This window comes from Vicugna pacos, chromosome 8 (genome assembly GCF_048564905.1).
Source record: "Vicugna pacos chromosome 8, VicPac4, whole genome shotgun sequence".
NCBI lineage: Eukaryota > Metazoa > Chordata > Mammalia > Artiodactyla > Camelidae > Vicugna > Vicugna pacos.
The window spans coordinates 78,586,928-78,600,958 of record NC_132994.1 but is presented as its reverse complement, the minus strand read 5'-3'; the positions used below and the strand labels follow the sequence as shown (position 1 = coordinate 78,600,958).

General features: G+C 47.7%; 1 protein-coding gene across 1 annotated transcript in view; it reads left to right on the top strand.

Moving 5' to 3' along the window:
* Positions 1-3,111: 3,111 nt before the first annotated feature.
* The window catches only part of WDR27 (WD repeat domain 27), a gene marked incomplete at its 5' end in the record, with an annotated part of 181,339 nt that continues 170,419 nt past the window's right edge, over positions 3,112-14,031 (top strand). Inside the window, 2 exon segments of the mRNA XM_072965942.1 lie at positions 3,112-3,261; positions 9,857-9,998. Coding sequence (XP_072822043.1) covers positions 3,112-3,261; positions 9,857-9,998 — 292 coding nt within the window.

Genomic DNA, 14,031 nt, shown 5'->3' with positions numbered 1-14,031 from the left:
CAAAGAGGAAGATTGTGATCTTTTCTAATCGGAAGGGCGTAGTTTTCTTTCTCAAACTACACACATACACAAGGAATAGTACCAGAAGGAGGTGCACATGGTTTTTACAGTGGTGCCTCTGGAGAAGGAGAGAATAGTTAGGTTTTTTTCCTTGTGTGGATCTTCTAATTTTGTGCAGTTGACATGCACTGCTGTATCAGTGACGGGGGCTTGAATGCACAGCCCCCAGTTATCTGGGATCGCCGTCTGCTTTGTGTTTACTGACTTAACTTTGACACAGGGATCCTTCACAGCCCCTTGTCTTCACGTCCTCATAAAGTGCTTATGTCGTCTGAGACACACGAGAATCCCATTGAAAGATACCTGTAGTGCGTCCTTTCAGACTTGTTCCTGTGATGCGCACAGGAGACTCTTGCATTGACTTTCCCTGGGGAAGGCACAGCAAGGAGAGGGGGTCAAGGGGTAAAGGCTAGCTGTGTTGTTTCTGCATTATTTGAATATTTTGCTTTGTGCTGTTGTTGTAGATGAGAAAAGTTAAACGATTTCTGCCCGGGAGGGTAGGCTAGTGCTGTAGTGAAGGACCCTGACGGATTAGCATGTGTCCTGCCCGCTGGGTCTTGTTGGAGCTGGCTGCAATCAGAGACCCCGTCCATCCTTTGGTTCCCTGTTCAGTGGGCCCCCCCCAAACCTCTGTACTTAGCCAGTAGTTGGGGGAGAGAAGAGAGTTGGGCAGTAGAGTTTTATGGGCTGGGCTGGTAGGTGGCCTCCTTCACTTGTACCCACATTCCCCCAAACTACTGCCCCGTTCAGGACTTGGTGTCTGGCGGCATCTGTCTGGAAAGGAAGCCCACCCGTGTGGCTTCCGGGAGGACAGGGGTGGCCTGGTGGACAAGGGGCAGCCCTGGTGTGGCTTCCTTCCTGGTGACCAGGTGTTTGCTGCAGTCTTGAGCCCACAGGGGAACCTACCTCCCTAGGGCACTGGCTGGTCACGGCGTCCAGCACTACACAGGGCACCTCCCAGCAAGGCCCAGCTCTCTCCCCAGGCCGGAGGTGGTTCCCCATGATCCAGTGACCTGTGAACTAAAAAAGCAGGCTATCTGCTCCCCTTCCTGAGGGGGACTGTCTGTAGCAGGGCTGAAGCGGGGCAGGGGGTGGAGTTTCCCACTTCGACCTTGACCTGCTGTGCTGTGGGGGGTCCTGGTCCTCCTCTCGGACCTCTCCCTTGCGTTGTCATCTGAAGAGGCTGTGAGAATGGGGCTGCCACGGCCCCCTTCCTGCAGCTGTGAAGACGGGGCCCCAGCGGTACCGTCTCATGCACTTGCCCAGGGTCCTGTGGCCTCCGGGTGGTCTCAGGAGCACAGCAGGACCGGTCCGCATTACCCCATCAGCTCTGCCACCGCCCGTGTGCTGGAGGAGCCCGACCTTTTCTGTTGTGTGCACAGCCCTCCCTTGTTTTCTCTTGACAATGAATGGCTGATGCCTGAGATTAAAGGAGCCGAAGGCTTGAGTCGGAGGGCGACCATCCTTGATCTGATTCCCTGGGAGGCTGAGTCTCTCCCTAGTGCTTTGAGGGGCCCCAGTTTGCACCCCTGAAGTCTCCAGGCTTCTGGATACTCTGTTCCCACTCATTCCTGCTTGCTTAAGCCAACTTACATGTTGGCACAAACACTGATTCTTTCCCGCCATTTCCTTGGGGGCTGCAGGGTCAGCAAGCGGAATCTGTCTCCCAGGTCATCACACAATAGAGTTTAACCAGAGGTTTTGTGGCTGCGCACCGCAAGTCTTGAGCTGTCAGCCTCCTGGGTTTGTCTCCACACCGGGCCTGCTGCTCCTACTCAGGTGCTAAGTTACATCCTGCAGGGTCAGCGCGGCGCCCGCAGGGACTAGGCTTTGCGGGGTCAGGGTGGCTGTCACGCCATCTCACGTGCCAGGCCTGAGGAATGGTCTGCTTTCTGCTGCACAGGGGAGCCCAGTGCTGCGGGCCAGGAGACCGGGCTCCTTCCACCGAGTGCCTCCTCCGTCTCCGGAGCCCCTGCCGTCGCCCTGCCGGGCCCAGTGGCTGGAGGGCCAGGCCGGCAGGGCCAGACTGTGTCGGGCTGCGGTTCTCCCCGCGTTGGGCCCGCTCAGCTTCCAGAGGGAGCCCAGCGGGCTTGCCCGCTGCTCCCAGCATCCGTGTGACACAGAAAGCCACAGGCCTCAGCTGGTGGGCACGCACTCCCATGACCCTCCTCCTGGCTCAGACCCCGACCTGGGGAGACGGGCTCACCCTGAACGTCTGGGTGAGCCAACTTGGTCGGGCTGGTGCAGCGTGGCTGGGCCCCGGCTGCCGACTCACTGCTGTCGGGCTGTCTCCAGCTGGTGACTGGACAGACTGGCAGCCGGGCCTGTCGCTGAGCCCACAGGTGTTCTGTGCCTGTAATGAGGGGGAGGCAGACAGGATGGAAGGTGACGGCGGGGCCACTGCTCCATGGAAATGACTGTGGAGGTGTTCCCCGTGAGGTGGGGCAAAGTCTGAAACTTACTGCATTTTCGTCAGCATTTCTTTATGTCTTGTTAGACCTAGGCAGCGAGGCAGTGATTATATAGTGTGAGATAAATCGCTCTAGTGGCACAGGATGTTGTGGAAGAGCTGAGTGCATTCCGGATGTGTGGTGGGTAGGGACCGTTTTGTAGTTCAGCACCGACAAATTTTCTGTAGTTTAAAACATAACCTTGATGTTAATCGTTGATAATTGTCATCAGTTTTGGTCACATCTCGCTGAACATGCCCCTCAGTGCCAGCGCTCCCGGACTGTTGTCTGGTCCCCGCAAGGCCTCTGCCAGGGGTGTCCCTGTTCTCAGCTGGAGAAGCAGGCGCCCACATCTGAGCAGTGGGGCTGGAACAAGACTGCTGAGCCTGAGTCCGTGGGAGCAGCGAGCAGTCTTGGTGGGGAGCCCCCAGGGTTTTCAGTGATTTCTGCTGCTTTTTCTGGGGAGTGGGGAGGGGTGAGTAGTGGGCGTGACTGTACTGGTGGTCACGAGTAAATAACTGTTACCCACAGTCGCCGTGTAGGTACTTTGCGTTTTCCGGTTGAAGGTGGAGGAACCAGGAGAGATCTCCGGTAACGATGGCCCCTGGGCGGTATCGTGGTGGAGGAATCCCTGGTGGACTCCAGGGCGCCCGCGTCCCGCGTCCAGCTTGCTTGCTGCAGGCGGCACCGTGCTTTCCCTTTGGGTGGAAATGCACTTTGCATCTGGAGCACGGAGGGCCCGTCCCACCAGGTGTTTACAAAGCTCCGTGGGTTTTTCTGTTGGGCCTCAGAGTCTCGCTGGCACTGCTCTGCTTCTCTGATGCGGTTTGGGTGGTGTTGCCCCTTGTGGATTCAGCTGCCAACTATGGGAGAAAATGCCAATGAAACAAGAACATACTCAGTTTTGAGTTTTAGAAAATTAAAAAAAAAGAAAACTCTCTGGAGTCACTTTATTTAAAAATAAAATTTAAAGAATTTTAAATTATTTAAAATTTCTTCTCGAGGAAGAATATGAGAAGAAAAGGTTTATCTTAATACAGTCAAGACAAATTGAATTTTTGTTTATTTTTTTACATTTAAGGAAGTTTATTGTGTTTATTGCAGAATCTTTAACATCAAACTGATATAGTTTAATAGACATCAGTTTTCTTTCTGAAGCCTATTTCATGCGAATTTAATTGTCTGAATAACCTTAAAAACAGGTTTTATTGTAAGAAATAGAAAAATAATTTCTATCAGTCTTTTTGGTGTTGGGACAATTTTTATCTTCATTTTGGGGCTCAGGAGTTTGAAACTGGTAAGTACAGGATATAAGCCCAAACTGTATTTGTCTTGAAAATTTCTTTAACTTTTGGTTATAGTGGCACTCACTGCGTCATCGCTCAAGGGAAATCTCTATTTTGACTTTTTCCCACTGAGCTGAGAGAGGTGTTTATGTGTTTCTTCAACACAACTTGATGAGTTGAGCCCACATTCAGGTCTCGGCTTCATCTCTCCCACTTTTCATTGAGTATAAAGACTTCGGAAGACGCGTCCCAGATGTTAAGTGCACGCAGGTGTGCCTCCTGTCGGCCTGCTCCCTTCTCCCCCGAGGCGACGCAGCCCTCACCTCTAGCACCGACGGCCAGTTTGCCCCTGTTTGAACGTTGTCTAGTTGGCAGCACGTGGTACACCTGCTTTTTTGCTGGCTTCTTTTATTCCCCATTATGTTCATGGGATGCACCCCCGTGGTCCCTTTTCACAACTGCATAGTATTCCACCGTACGACTGGGCCACACTTCATCCATTCTTAGATATTATTGGAGATTTGGTTTGTTTCTGTTTTGATCACCACGTTCTCTTATATGTCTCTTCATTCACAGTGTGTACAATTGCTGAGTCCTAGGGAACGGAACACATGTGTTTAGTTCAAAAGGTAATGCCGAGACTTCCAAAGCTGTTGTATGGATCTGCACTTCCTCAGATGCTGTGTGAGGACCCTGTTGATCTGTGTCCTCACCTGTACTTGGTCCTTTTATTGTCACCCCTCTGGTGGGTGTAGTACCACTTAATTAGAATTTTCAGTTCCCTGGTGACTAATGAGGCTTCACACCTTTGTGCACATTTATAGGACATTTGGAGGTCTCTTTTGTGTTATATGTGCTCAGTCTCTGGCCATTTTTCTGTTGAATTATCTTTTTCCTGTTAATTTGAAGTTCTTTACGTATTCTAAGTAAAAGTTTCATATTAGCTTGCATTTTCTAGAGTTTTATGTAAATGGAATCAGACAGGTTTTACCCTTTTTCTCTGGCTTCTTTCATTCAGAATAATTATTTTGAGATTTATCTACATTGTTGCATGTATCAACAGTTGGTTTTTTAAAATTATTGAGTAGTGTTCCATTGTATGGATTTAACATGATTTGTTTATCCATTCTCCTGCTGGTGGACATTTAGATTATTTTCACTTTTGACTGTTATAAACAGAGCTGCTGTGAATATTTGCACGTCCTTTGTTCTGTAAGCGGCAGTCAGGTCGGTTGGTTGACAGTGCTCTTTCAGTGTTGCGTCTTTGACCACTTGTTCTGTCAGCTGCTGAGAAAGGCGTGTCGAGATCTGACTCTAAATGTGAGTGTGCCTCTTCTCTCAGTTTTGCTTCGTGCGCTTTGAAGCTCTGTTAAGCATGTAAACGTTTAGTGTCTTTGTGTCTTCTTGATGAATTGGGTCCCCTAACATAGCGGAGGGACGTTCTTTATGCCTCGTAATAGTTCTCACTCTGGGGTTTTGGCTGCACTTTTCCTTTTTACTCACTTTTTGTATTTTAAGACTGTACTGTTTTTTAAGAGCAGCTTTCGGTTCACAGCGAAATTAGGGAGAAAATAGAGACTTTCCCGTGTGCTTCCCCCCACATGCATCCCCTCCCCCATGCCCAGCATCCCTGATAGCGTTTGTTACACCTGACAAACCTGCACCGACGTTGTTTTCACCCAGAGTCCATAGTTTACCTAGGGCTTACCGTTGGTGGTGTATGTTCTGTGGGTTTGAGCAGAGGCAAACCGCGATGTCCCCTGCCCCCCAGCATAGTGTCACGCTGAACGTTTGCTCTCCCTAGTGTTCTCTCTGCTCTGCCTGTCCATCCCTCCCCACCCCCAACCTGGCAACCACTGATCTTTGACTGTCTCCATAGTTTTGCCTTTTCCAGAATGTCATATGTTGGAATCATACAGTGTGTAACCTTTTCAGATTGGCTTCTTTCTTTAGTAGTATGCATTTAAGGTTTCTCCATGTCTTTTCATGGCTTGATAACCCATTTCTTTTTAGAGCTGAATAATGTTCTGTGGTCTGGATGGACCACAGTTTGTTTATTCATTCACCTACTGAAGGACATCTTAGTTGCTTTCAAGTTTTAGCAATTATGAATAAAGCTGCTATAAACATGCAAGCACAGGTTTTTATGTGAATGTGAATTGTCAAATCTTCGGGTAAATACCAGGGAGCAGGACTGCTGAATTGCATAGTAAGAGTATGTTTAGGGTTATAGGAAACTGCTACTGTCTTCTAAACTGGCCACCCATTTTGCATTCCCACCGGTAAAGTATGAGAGTTCCTCTTGCTCCACACCCTCCCGTGTTTGGTGGCGTCAGTGTTCCAGACTTCTGCCATTCTGATAAGTGTGTGGCGGCATCTTATTGCTGCTTTAATTTGCATTTGCATACTAACGTGCTTTTCACATGCTAACTCGCCTTCTGCACGTCTTCTTCGGAGAGGTGTCGGTCAAGGATCTCTGGTCCATTTTTTGCTTGGGTTGCTTATTTTCTTGTCGTGTCTTAAGAGTTCTCTGTATATTTCGGATAATGGTACTTTGTCGAATGTGTCTTTTACAAATACTTTCTCCCAATCTGTGGTTTGTCTTTTTATTCTCTTGACAGTATCTTTCATGGGCAGAAATGTTTAATTTTCGTGACCCCAGCTTATCAGTTCTTCCGTTGGTGGATCACGTCTTTGGTGTCTTATCTAAAAAGTCCTTGCCAAGTCGTCTAGATTTTCTCCTCTGTTACCATTTAGAAGGGTGTGGTTTTTCCACCGTGTTGCCTTTGCTTCTTTGTCAAATGTCAGTTGACTGTTGCTGGCTCTCTGTTCTCTCCCACTGATCTGTTTGTGCTTTTGCCAGCATCACATAGTCTTGGCTAGTGTAGCCTTAGAGGAAGCCTGAAAGTCAAGTATGTCAGTTGTCCAACTTTGTTACTTTACAATAGTGTGTGGCTGTTCTGAGTTCGTTGCCTCTCCATGTAAACTTGAGAACCAGTTTTTTGATTTTCACTGGGATTGTGTTGAATCTGTGGCTCAAGTTGGGAAGAACTGACATCTTGACAACATTGAGTCTTCATATCCATGAACATGGTATATCTCCCCATTCATGTAGTTCTTTGGTTTCTTTCAACAGAGTTGTAGTTTTCCTCATAGTGATCTTATACATATTCTGTTCAGTTTTTACCTGAGTATTTCATATTACGATACATTTTGCTAATGTATATGCTATTGTGTTTTAAATTTCAAATTCCACTTGTTTATTGCTAGTGTGTAGGAAAGCAACAGAACTGTGTACCTTAACTCTGTATTCTGCAACTTTGCTATAATTGCTTAGTTGCAGGGGTTGTTTGTTGATTCGTTTGGGTTTTCTGCATAGACAATCATGTGAACATCTGTGAACAAACACAGTTTTACTTCTTCCTTCTCAGACACTATACCTTTATTTTCTTTTCTTGTGTTATTGCATTAGCTAAAACTTTCAGTACGAGTTAAAAGGAGTGGTGAAAGGGGACATCATTATCTTTCCAATCTTAGTGGGAAACTTCTGGTTTCTCATAATTAAATACTAGCTAAACATTAATTAATTAGTTAAATGCTAGTTTTTGATATTTTGTAGATATTCTTTATTAAGCTGAGAGACTAATATATGGAGAGTTTTTATCATGAATTTCTGTTGGATTTTTAAAATACTTTTTCTCCATGTGTTGATATTTTCATGTGATTTTTCTTCTTTAGCCTGTTGATATGGTGGGTTAGTTGGTGTTTTGAATGTTGAACCAGTCTTGCATGCCTGGAATAAATCCCACTTGGTCATAGTGTGTAATTCTTTTTATACCTTGGCTTGATTTGATGTATTTTAAATATTTTGTTGAGAATTTTGGCATCTATGTTCATGAGAGATATTGGTCCATAATGTTATAATGTCTTTGTCTGGTTTTGGTATTTGGGTAATGCTGGTCTCAAAACACGAATAAGGAAGGATTCCCTCTTTTTTTTTCTGAAAAACCATGTTTCCTCCTGTTTCTTCTATTCTTTGGAGGAGGTTTTGGAGAACTGGTATTATTTCCTCCTTAAATGCCTAGTAGAATTGTCAGGGCCCGCCATGGCCTGGTGCTTTCTGTTTCGAGGATCTTTAGGGATTGACTCATGTTCTCTGCTAGACACAAGCCTAGGCAGGTCATCTATTGCTTTTTCTGTAATGTCTGGTTTATTTTTAATCCTACTCAGTGTGTTTCTCATCTTTTATTTTAGTTTTCATCTCTTGAAGTTAGAATTGTGTCTTAAAAAATGTATGTATATATATATTCTGTGCCTCTATTTAACTTTTTGAACATATGGAATGAAGTTGTAATGACTGTTTAAATGTCCTTGTCTAGTGGTTTTGACATCTGATTCAGTTCTGGCTTGGTTTCAAGGCCATCTGAGTGGCATGTGGGTGTTTTCCATCACTTTTTATTTTTCTTGGTTTTTGATGGAATGGTCTTGTCTCCTTGAATATCTGATTATTTTTGACTGATTACCAGACATTATATATGAAAAAGATGGACAGCGAGTTTGAGGCTCTGTATGATCTTAGCTTCTTCCAGAGAGAATTTATGTGTGCTTCTGATGGCTGGTGGGCTGTGGGCACCAGCGATCCCAGGTGACCCCTGCCCAGTCAGGGCTGAGAGGACACTCAGGTGGTCTGGTGCAGGGGTCTCTTCTGTTTCCAGTTCACTTTCCCTCCCTGGGTCTGGTCTTTTGGGCTCCTACTCTAAGCCTTAGCTGTTTGGTGACATGTCCCTCCCTCCCACCTTAGGCAGCTGTATCTTTTTCTTAAAGCAGAAAGTTATTAAAGTCCACTTATAGGGTTTTAAAGGAGGAAAGCGTACGGAATCTCGACCTGAAGGCTGTGGAGTCTCGTCTCAGAAGTACTTTGTAATGCGACAGAATTCTCTGCTTTTCTCCCAATAAGATACTTCTGTTTATGCCTTGAGAAGGATGCACTTAATCAACCATTTTGTGCCCCAGCCTCATAAATGTCTCAGCTTCTCGAATGCTTTACTGGACTTGTCTGGAGCTGCCTCTGGTGGAGTCTTTGCAAGAGATGAGGCCCCGGAGCCAGGCCCCTTTCTCTCCATTTTCTTCTCCCCTGATCTTAGTTCTTCATCTCCTTCTCTGCTCGCTGATGTCTTAAACAGTCGTCCAGCTTCTCTGCTCACTCTCATCAGGGGGCTGGTGCAGCTGAGCCAGGGCTGGATGTGGAGCTGTCCACCGAGGGGCGGCCTGAGACCCTCAGCCCATCGGACAACAGCCCAGCCCATCCGGACCCTGTCCCACCCTCGGTGTTTCCTCTCGTCCGTGTGCTGAGTTCACCCAGGATCTCAGCCTTCAGTGCTGGTGACCTTGGCTTCTGTCCTTCCTTCTGCCTTCACTGTGTCTCCTTTGCTGTATTCTTCTTTTGACCACGCCCCCCATTCTGATCTCTTCTAAACTTGCAGAAGTTTATGCTCTGGAAAAGCACGTCTGGTTACTGCACTCCTGTTTGCACATCCTTTGCTGGCATCTGATTTCCTTGTGCTCTGTCCAGGCTCTTGTGTAGCTGTCGTAGCGTAGGTGTCCGTGCCCTGGCCCAACCTCCCCTGGCTTTACCTTGTTACCAGCAGCTTCTTAGACATGTTCTGCCTTGCCAGGGACCTCCTCCTGTCAGACCCTTGTCATTTTCCTCATCCTTCAGTGCTCGGCACAGCGGTTACCTCTTCTGGCATGTTGTGGGGATGTGATATGCATTTGTCTAATTAGTAACAGTGAAGGACGGGAAGAGGGAGTCTGCACCATTACTAGCATGTGCTGTGCGTGGTGCTGAGTCGCGGTGAGATGGGTCACCTGTGGAAGTGGTTGAGTGGAACGTGAACAGGAGTTTCACCAGGTGAAGTAGAAATGAATATATGAAATAAATGTGTTTGAAAAACTCAATCCCTTTGACTTCCTACGACTGAGGCTATGTTGTTATGTTCTTTCTTTCTTTAAATGTTATCTCTAAACTGTGATACTTTTGGTTTTTGTTAATTTCTTCAGCTTCTGATCCTAAAAGGACACCATCAGCCAATTACTGCTGTGGCATTTGGGAATATGGCAAATCCACGTCTCATCTGTTCTGCATCGCAAGATTATGTTATCCTGTGGAACCTGGATGAATGCAGAGAGAAAGTACTTGAAAGTAAATGGAAGTTTAAAAGACACTGAAAAATGTACAAAGGGAATGACTCACTCTTAAATATAGTTGTTAACGTAAGGAGATTGGGGATCATTTTTGACTCCTTAAATCTTGAAACCAGATGTCTAAGCTGGATGCTCTGTGTGAGAAACATCCTGCACATCCACTGCAGATCCAGTGCACATCTACTGTAGATCTACTGCAATACACTGCACATACACTGCAGATCCACTGCAATCCACTGCGCATCTACTGCAGATCCACAGCACATACACTGCAGATCTACTGCAATACACTGCAGATCCATTGCAGATCCACTGCACATCCATTGCTCATCCACTGTAGATCCACTTCACATCCACTGTAGATCCACTGCAGATCCACAGCACATCCACTGATCTACTGCACATCACTGCACATCTACTTCAGATCCACAGCAATCCACTTCAGATCTACTGCACATCAACTGTGGATCCACTGCACATTGACTGCAGATCCACTGCAGATACACAGCACATCCACTGCAGATCCATTGGCGATCTGCTGCACGTCCACTGCAGATCCACTGCACATCCATTGCACATCCAGTAGATCCACTGTAATCCACTGTACATCTACTGCACTGCACTGTAGATCTGCACATCCACTGCACATCTGCTGCACACCCACTGCATGTCCACTGCAGATCCACTGCACATCCTTGCATATCCAGTGACCTGTTCTGTGTGGAGGTGATGTCATCAGCTCATTGGTTTTAATCCTAAGATTGTTTTATTTTGAAATCTGTGATTTTTGTGGAACTCTGAAAAGAGGTAGGTGAGTTGAAATATTCTCTCCTTACAGAGGTAGTGGTGAACTTACAGCTTGGAGTGGGAGACAGACCAGAAACACATGAACAAGTTGGCACTTGTGGGAAGCATGGTGGAGTAAAGAAGCACCAGGCAGGCAGGGACGCGGGCAGGACATGCTCAGGGCTGTGTACGCTGCAGAGGCCAGGGAGGCTGGGGAGGGGCTGCTGTTTGAGGAGAAGGAATGCATGTCAGGGGAGGTCAGGGGGGTTTCATCAGATGAAGTCAGAAGTCAGGTGGGTCAGAGAGCTGGAACAAATAATGGTAAAATTTGTGTGGAAACACAGAAGACTCCAAAAAGCTGAAACAATCTTGAGAAAGAAGAATGGAGCTGGGGCAATCACCCTCCCTGACTTCAGGCTATACTACAAAGCTACAGAAACAAAACAGTATGGTACTGGCACAAAGATGCATAGATCAATGGAACTGGATAGAAAATCCAGAAATAAACCTATGTACTTACGATCACTTAATCTACAACAAAGAAGGCAAGAATACACAATGGAGAAAAGACAGTCTCTTTAATAAGTGGTGCTGGGAAAACTGGACAGCTACATATAAAAGAATGAAATTAGAACATTCCCTAACACTGTGTACAAAAATAAACTCAAAATGGATTAAATGCCTAAATGTAAGACCGGAGACCATGAAACTCTTACAGTAAAGCACAGAACGTTCTTTAACACAAGCATAGCAGCATTTGGGAGAATTTACATCTTAAGGCGAAACAAAACGAAACAACGAAACAACATAAACAAATGAGTCCTAATTAAACTTAAAGTCTCTTCCAAAGCAAAGGGAGCCATCAACAAGACAAAAAGACAACCTACTGAATGAGAGAAGATTTTGCAAGTGATACGAGCAACAAAGGGTTAATATCCGAAGTACATGAACAGCTCATACAACTCCACATCAAAAAACCAAATAACCCAATTAAAAAATGGGCAAAAGAACTGAATAGACGTTTTTCCAAAAAAGACATGCAGATGGTCAACAGGCACCTGAAGAGATGTTCAACGTTGTTAGTCATCAGGGAAAGGCCAATTGAAACCACAGTGAGAGCACCTCGCCCTGTGGGAACGGCTGTCATGAAATAGAACAGAAGTGGCAAATGCTGGCGAGGCTGTGGAGAAAAGGGAGCCCTCTCGCACTGCCGGCGGGGATGTAAACTGGTGCAGCCACTGTGGAGGACAGTACGGAGGTTCCTCGAAGAACTGGAACTAGAGCTCCCATGCGATCCAGCTATCCCGCCCCTGGGTGTATATCCCGGCCCCCCCAAGAAACCACTAATTCAGAAAGGTGCATGCACCCTAATGTTCACAGCAGCACTGCTTGTAAGTGCCAAGGTACGGAAGCGGCCCGAATGCCATCAGCAGATGACTGGGTAAAGAAGCTGTGGTACATGCGTGCAGTGCAGTACTACTCGGCCACAAAGAAGACTGAAATGCTGCCACCTGCAACAGTATGGATGGGCCTGGGGGATGTGCGCAGGGAAGTAAGCCAGAGAAGGACAAATGCTGTGTGACAGTGTTTTTATGCGGAATCTAAAAGTAAAGCAAAGCAGTGAAGACGACAAAACAGAAACAGACTCACGCGTAGAGAACAAACTCGTGGCTACCAGTGGGGAGAAGGAGGCGGGTTAAGGGGTAACAGGTGCAAGCTAGCACGTATGAAGCAGGGATGCAGCAAGCGCGTGCGCACGACGTGGGGGATTAACCAGTGTTTTATGATAGCTGTAAATGGAGTACAACTTTTAAAAGTCGTGAACCACTGTGTTGGCCACCTGACACTGACGTAACGGTGTGCATCAACTATACCTCGATGTAAAAAGTTGAAAAAGAGAAAGGTGTGGGCCGCATTAAGGAATCTGACTTCTGTGCAGTTACGCTGAGTTTGTAGCCACTCAGAGTCGGGCGGTCTTTGGGCAACAGGATGTGTGACAGTTTATTCCTCACTTTTGTTTACTTTGTAGTATGATGACTCCAGCATCGGTGTGTGAGCACTGACGCCCACACGCATGTATCACGTGCACACAGACAACATTCACATGTAGCACACGCACGCGTGGTGCACACGCAGCACACACGTGATAGTGCACGTGTGCGCGCACAGTCCCTATACACATGCACTGCAGTAACACATATACCCGTGTGTACGTGCATGCGTGCTCATAGCACACACACACACGTGTCAGTGTGAACACTTCTCCCCTCCCTGCAGCCACGCAGTTTCGAGCCGCCAGGCTGTGTCCCCTGGACTGTCGTGCTCACCTGACTGCCTGCTGCAGCCTGCCCTCAGCCCCCGCAGCCACGTCCCTTAAAAATCAGGGCCTGATTAGGGAGTCTCTGCTCCAGACTCCATTGTCTTCCTGCCTCCTGCAGACCTGGAGCCGACAGGCTGCCGGTCCCACTACAAGCCTGGGGCCCGAGCACTTGCTGCCGGTCTGAGCGTCACGTGCAGCCTCTGCTCACGGGGCCCCTTTGCTGTGGGCCCTTTCTGACCGCCAGCAGCGCCCAACCCCTTCTTTGACTTCTCGTAGTGCTCAGCACCTCCTAGTGTTCGACAGACATGGTTTATTTAGGTGACTGGTATCTGAGTGCCTCCTGCCCGCTGTACCCCACATGCAGATTTTCCTCAAAGGCCAGCTTTCTCTCTCTGGCTCCAGGATTGCCTCCTGGTGCCTGGAGATGCGTTGGGGGGAGTGCCCGCACTTGCTGGGTGCTGATGGAGCAATCCACGTGGCCACCCTCCAGGGTAGACATCAGGATGATACGTGCACGTGTCCTGTCTGTATAATCTTGGTCCCGACAAGCAGCCTGGAGTCTCAGGCCAGGCCCTGGCGGGCACGGTGGTGAGTGGCCCCACTTGAAGCTGAGGCCAGCCTGGAGACCCCTCCCTGCAGCGGACAAGCCCGGAGGCCGCGACTCAGATGGGCGCTCTGTCCCTCTGCCTGCTTGACACGGGCCAGAGCAGGTCACACGGCCGGGCCTGGAGCGATAGTGGATGCAGGCGCAGGAGGGACCCAGGCGTGTGCACTCCCAAGACCCACAGTCCGCGAGGACACGGTCCTACAGACTGTCCCTGGGTTCCACATCTTTCCAGAACTTTTATTGTCAGTGTTTTTGCTCAAAGAGCCCAGGTCACATCAGTGCTCACTATCACTCTGCACGTGGTCTCAGAGTAAGTGG